This window comes from Bufo gargarizans, chromosome 5, assembly GCF_014858855.1.
Source record: "Bufo gargarizans isolate SCDJY-AF-19 chromosome 5, ASM1485885v1, whole genome shotgun sequence".
NCBI lineage: Eukaryota > Metazoa > Chordata > Amphibia > Anura > Bufonidae > Bufo > Bufo gargarizans.
The window spans coordinates 476,216,688-476,223,091 of NC_058084.1; the positions used below are offsets into that span (position 1 = coordinate 476,216,688).

The following is a 6,404-nucleotide window of genomic DNA, read 5'->3' on the forward strand; positions in this document are numbered from 1 at the left end:
GCTCGGATCAACACCAGCATGCTGGCCCAGTACATCGGGCAGCCGGTGTGCTTCGTGGGCCGCGTGGAGAAGGTAATGGCGCCGTGTGTTCATAATCACCCCTTTCCTGGAACTACAACGCCCAGCGTGCTCTTTTGGTAGCTTCCCTGCAGCAGTAGTCCTTGCACATACACCTCTTTTAGGGTTTAATTTCAGCATTTTGAGATTCGTCACCTTGCTCTCATTGTCCTCTGTTATTCCTCCTGGAAATGTAAGAACACTGACAACTGTGGGGGTTATCCTCGCCTCTGCCCAGCCTGTGCTAACGTACGCTTCTGAGACTGGTGCAGGTTTTGGGGTGCACTCTGCTGGCAGCCATCTCAGTAACTGGCCTTCAGAATTTCCAGTGTTCACCCTTCTTTCTGAAGACGTCTGCAGTTCGCCCCGACGTGCTGGATGTCAGCTTCTGGGACAACTCCTGGCAGACGGTAGGAGCATCAGAATGACGGATGTCGCCGGCCTCGTCCTCGTCCACACTTTCTCCTGAGATGAGGCTGACGGGTGATATTGTGGCTGCAGTGAAGGGAGTAGGTTATCAGTGTTTCCCAACCAGCGTGCCTCCAGCTGTTGCAAAACTCCGCCACCCAGCCAAAAGCTGTCTGGGCATGCTGGGAGTTGTAGTTTTGCAACAGCTGAAGGCACGCTGGTTGGGAAACACTGGGTTAATTTTCATGGCGAGGAATGACTACAATTAATTCTAATTCGTCAGGTCGCTCTTCATTAAAGTCCAGTTAATGCAAATCCCACCATAAAAACCGAAGCAGTGAAATCTGCGTCGCTCAAATCTTTTTGCCATATCTATTAATGTGAGCGGTGTCCTGTTTTATAGCCTTCCAGGAGGAATAACAGAGGGATGACACAATGCAACATTCTTAAAGGGCCGACAGATCCTCTATACTACACCACACAGGAGAGCTGACAGATCCTCTATACTACACCACACAGGAGAGCTGACAGATCCTCTATACTACACCACACAGGAGAGCTGACAGATCCTCTATACTACACCACACAGGAGAGCTGACAGGTCCTCTATACTACACCACACAGGAGAGCTGACAGGTCCTCTATACTACACCACACAGGAGAGCCGACAGATCCTCTATACTACACCACACAGGAGAGCCGACAGATCCTCTATACTACACCACACAGGAGAGCCGACAGATCCTCTATACTACACCGCACAGGAGAGCCGACAGATCCTCTATACTACACCGCACAGGAGAGCCGACAGATCCTCTATACTACACCACACAGGAGAGCCGACAGATCCTCTATACTACACCGCACAGGAGAGCTGACAGATCCTCTATACTACACCACACAGGAGAGCCGACAGATCCTCTATACTACACCACACAGGAGAGCTGACAGATCCTCTATACTACACCGCACAGGAGAGCCGACAGATCCTCTATACTACACCGCACAGGAGAGCTGACAGATCCTCTATACTACACCGCACAGGAGAGCTGACAGATCCTCTATACTACACCGCACAGGAGAGCTGACAGATCCTCTATACTACACCGCACAGGAGAGCTGACAGATCCTCTATACTACACCGCACAGGAGAGCTGACAGATCCTCTATACTACACCACACAGGAGAGCTGACAGATCCTCTATACTACACCACACAGGAGAGCTGACAGATCCTCTATACAACACCACACAGGAGAGCTGACAGATCCTCTATACTACACCACACAGGAGAGCTGACAGATCCTCTATACTACACCACACAGGAGAGCTGACAGATCCTCTATACTACACCACACAGGAGAGCTGACAGATCCTCTATACTACACCACACAGGAGAGCTGACAGATCCTCTATACTACACCACACAGGAGAGCTGACAGATCCTCTATACTACACCACACAGGAGAGCTGACAGATCCTCTATACTACACCACACAGGAGAGCTGACAGATCCTCTATACTACACCACACAGGAGAGCTGACAGATCCTCTATACTACACCACACAGGAGAGCCGACAGATCCTCTATACTACACCACACAGGAGAGCCGACAGATCCTCTACTACACCACACAGGAGAGCCGACAGATCCTCTATACTACACCACACAGCAGAGCTGACAGATCCTCTATACTACACCACAGGAGAGCTGACAGATCCTCGATACTACACCACACAGGAGAGCCGACAGATCCTCTATACTACACCACACAGGAGAGCCGACAGATCCTCTTTACTACACCACACAGGAGAGCCGACAGATCCTCTATACTACACCGCACAGGAGAGCCGACAGATCCTCTATACTACACCGCACAGGAGAGCTGACAGATCCTCTATACTACACCGCACAGGAGAGCTGACAGATCCTCTATACTACACCGCACAGGAGAGCTGACAGATCCTCTATACTACACCACACAGGAGAGCTGACAGATCCTCTATACTACACCACACAGCAGAGCTGACAGATCCTCTATACTACACCACACAGGAGAGCTGACAGATCCTCTATACTACACCACACAGGAGAGCTGACAGATCCTCTATACTACACCACACAGGAGAGCCGACAGATCCTCTATACTACACCACACAGGAGAGCTGACAGATCCTCTATACTACACCACACAGGAGAGCTGACAGATCCTCTATACTACACCACACAGGAGAGCCGACAGATCCTCTATACTACACCACACAGGAGAGCCGACAGATCCTCTATACTTCTACTAGCAAGGGAATAATACAATTCCAGTATCAGAGTATGTAGAGTTTGTAGTGTATATCCTGCTGGGAGTTGTAGTTTTCCAAGAGATCATAGCGCACTGGTATAGGGCTGTATCAGTGCTGGTATCTCCTGGGTCTTAGAGCAGAACTCTGACATCGTGTTGTACAGGATTTTTCTTTGCCCGCTGCCTGTACAGATCCCTGACTGACATTGTTATTGTCCGTGACAGGTTCACCCGACGGGGACGTCATTTGTCCTTTCTGATGGAGCTGGAAAGAACACCACAGTGGAATTAGCAGAACCAGTAAGTATATCCTATAGGGGCTGACTTTGGTCAGGAAAGCGCTCTTAAAGGGGTGTTCCAGTTTCATCAGATGAAGCTTATTAATGGTTTAATGCAGGGATGGCCAACCTGCGGCTCCCCAGCTGTTGTAAAACTACAATTCCTACCATGCCCTGCTGTAGGTTGATAATCTGGGCATGCTGGGAGTTGTAGTTTTGCAACAGCTGGAGAGCTGCAGGTTGGCCATCCCTGGTCTAATGAAACATTTTCTTTTTCTTCTAATATCCCTCAGTTTGCAAGAACTCTACTTGCTGTCATTGAATGGGAACCTTGCCATGGGAGTCTTAGCTTCTATCTTTTAGCAGTAAGCAGAGATTATCATACAGTGACAGCAGGCAGAGATCCTGACAAGCATTTGGAACAAGGAACAGAGATGTTAGAAGATGGACTTTTCATATCCCAATGACCATTTGCTTTATTTCATTTCTCAGCTTGACGAAGAATTATCCGGTGTGATTGAAGTTGTCGGCAAAGTGACCCAGAAAGCCACAATCATGGGGGTGTCCTACTTGCCTTTCAGAGAAGACGTTGCCTCTTTTGGTAAGGGATATGACCTCACTTGCCGATTGGTGGGGGCTGTCAGACACTAGTGATCCCCATTTGTCCCCCAAGGAGCAGCAGCTATGGGGTATTGTATTGTAGAGCAGAGCAGGGAACAAGATGAAGTGGCCGGTGTCATCCTCTTTGTATCCTGTGATCACTTTCAATCCATACCGACATTGCAGTTGTATGATCACTCATGGATTGTTGCGCTGAGTGCAACAAACTGGATGACCCCCTTTTGGGTGGGGCTGTGGTTTAGTCTTTTTGTCCTATGCACTTTTGGGCAATCTGTTGCACTGGCATGGCTCATTCGGGAATACAGTCTCGCTAACATACAGCACAGGCAGGTACACCATGGACTCGGACTGGCCCGCAGGGAAATCCACTGGTGAATCCCAAGTCTCCCACCCCCTGCACAAGCAACACATGGCCTAGTAGATTGACTGTACCACAAAAAGATAGACCAGCGCTTCCAAACTAAGTATAAAGGAGTTTCAGGTGCACACCACCATGGCTGCAATGCAAAAACTAATAGGGACTACAAGTAGCAGCACACTGCTTTATGCACAAAGACATGAAAACATGGAAAACATAAATATAGACTGCATAACGGCTATACTCACTATAGGAAAATTAGAAGCTCTTTGCACACACTAAAGATCAGGAATATGTCGGGGGCCCATCTACCAGTGACAAGGTGGCTTCTATCAGACAGGACCTACAGTCTTGCCTCACCTTGTCGCTGGTAGATGGGCCTGACATATTTCTGATCATTAGGGTGCGCAAGGAGCTTCTAATTTTCATATAGTAAGTATAGCAGCAGTGCAGTCTATTTATTCAGGTTTTTAATGTTTGCCTGTGCATACAGCGGTGTGCTGCTACTTATGGTCCTTCTTTGTACTACAAAAAGCCAGCATACAGCATCTAAAAATCTTATATAAAATACTGGGTAGATTTTGAAAGAGTTTACCCAGTTTATTATTATAGACCAGGCGTAGGCAACCTCCGGCACTCCAGCTGTTGTGAAACTACAACTCCCAGCATGCTCTGCTCTTCTAAGAACTATCATAGAAATGGATGGAGCATGCTGGTAATTGTAGTTTTACAACAGCTGGAGAGCCTAAGGTTGCTGACCCCTGTTATAGATGCATCAGAGGTGACTTATGGCCACAGAGGCAGGACAGCCTGTATCCTTTTTTTTTTTTCCATGGACCTGCCTTCTCTAAGTCACTGCAAGGACCCCCATAATTGGTCATCTTGGGTGTCTCGCTGCTGTCGCATGTAGCTGTACATTTGGCCCCCAGAATGACCTTCTGCAGAGCCCTAGGTGCCCTCTGGGGAGAGAAATGACCTTATGCTTGACCATGTAAAGCAGGGATGTCAAACTCGTGGCCCTCCAGCTGTTGCAAAACTACAACTCCCACCATGCCTGGGCATACTACAGCTATCAGGGAATGATGGGAGTTGTAGTTTAGCAACATCTGGAGGGCCATGAGTTTGACATCCATGGTGTAAAGGAAAGCTGTCTCGTGAATAGATCGAGTCTTGCCTTATTCTTCTCTGTGTGTTTCTCCAGATCTGGGCCTTTATGATGAAGCCGTGAAGATCATTCAGGAATTTCCTCAGTATTATCCCTTGGGACAGAAAGGAACGGAATAAGTTTTTCCTCTTCTACCAACTAGGAATCTGGATTCTGCAGCCTGTCACCTCCTCCTATATCGTTTTACTCCAGCAGCCGGATTTGGCTTCTGCTTTTACCTGAATTCATTGATGTTTATCAGGAACTGCAGGCTTACACAGACCCCCTCGGCCTGCTCCGATGGGAGCCGGACTGTCGGGGATTTTCTGTAAATCTCATGTAATGTGTTCATGTTGGAAATATATTATTTTTTAAATTAGGAGTCTGCAGCTGTTGGGTGAGCTGAGAATAGAACTGCATTGTGCTAACTGGGGCCCCTCTGCTGCTGTAGGTGGACTCGCTAGAAGCAAGTGACTGTTGTCATAGGGTGTCTCCTGTTCTTCCATGGGAGCAAAGTCCTTGTTGTGCTGAGGACAAACAAGAGCCTACAGGAGAACAAGGCTCTGGAGTGGAATAAAAAAAAAAAAAGTGAACTGAATGTGTATTGTGTTTGGGGGGGGGGAGTCGGGAGAGAAAGCTGTTGGCTGCACCTTCATTGGGCTGACTGCTTCAGTGACTGTATGGCCGCTATCGCTAGAACAGCCTATAAACACTTGTTTAAAGAGGTTGTCAGACTTCAGGTACTTTCACACTTGCGGCTGAGGATTCCGGCAGGCAGTTCCATCGCCGGCAAACAGATGCATTTGTGAGACTGATGTGGATCCGTCTCACAAATGCATTGCAATACTGGATCCGTCTCTCTGGTGTCATCTGGAAAAACGGATCCAGTATTTATTTATTTTTTCTCGCCCATTTTCCTTGGGGGACACAGACCTTGGGTATAGCTCAGCTCCCTAGGAGGCGTGACACTAAGTAAAACTGTTAAGCCCCTCCTCCATCAGCTATACCCTCAGCCTGGAGATAGAGGCTACCAGTTTTAGCTTAGTGTCCAAGGAGGCAAGACACTCCCTGCTACTGCAGGGCTGTTTTCTCCTTGTTGTAATTTTATTTTATTTTTGTTTTTTCCTAGAGATACCAGAGACGCATTGGGCCTCTCTGCTCTCCCGGGGTGAGCTGCGCCAGTGCCAACTTATCTGCACTGCTGCCTCCCCCACAGAAGCAATAGGAGGATCTGGGCAGCAA

General features: G+C 48.2%; 1 protein-coding gene across 1 annotated transcript in view; it reads left to right on the plus strand.

Moving 5' to 3' along the window:
- RPA3 (replication protein A3) overlaps positions 1–5,755 on the plus strand; it is a 5,878-nt gene extending 123 nt beyond the window's left edge. Inside the window, exons 1-4 of the mRNA XM_044294358.1 lie at positions 1–72; positions 2,987–3,061; positions 3,532–3,640; positions 5,220–5,755. The exon at positions 1–72 is cut by the window's left edge and continues 123 nt beyond it. Of these exons, the coding sequence (XP_044150293.1) occupies positions 1–72; positions 2,987–3,061; positions 3,532–3,640; positions 5,220–5,302 (339 nt within the window). The 3' untranslated portion in view covers positions 5,303–5,755. The remainder of the gene's footprint in view (positions 73–2,986; positions 3,062–3,531; positions 3,641–5,219) is intronic.
- Positions 5,756–6,404: the final 649 nt, after the last annotated feature.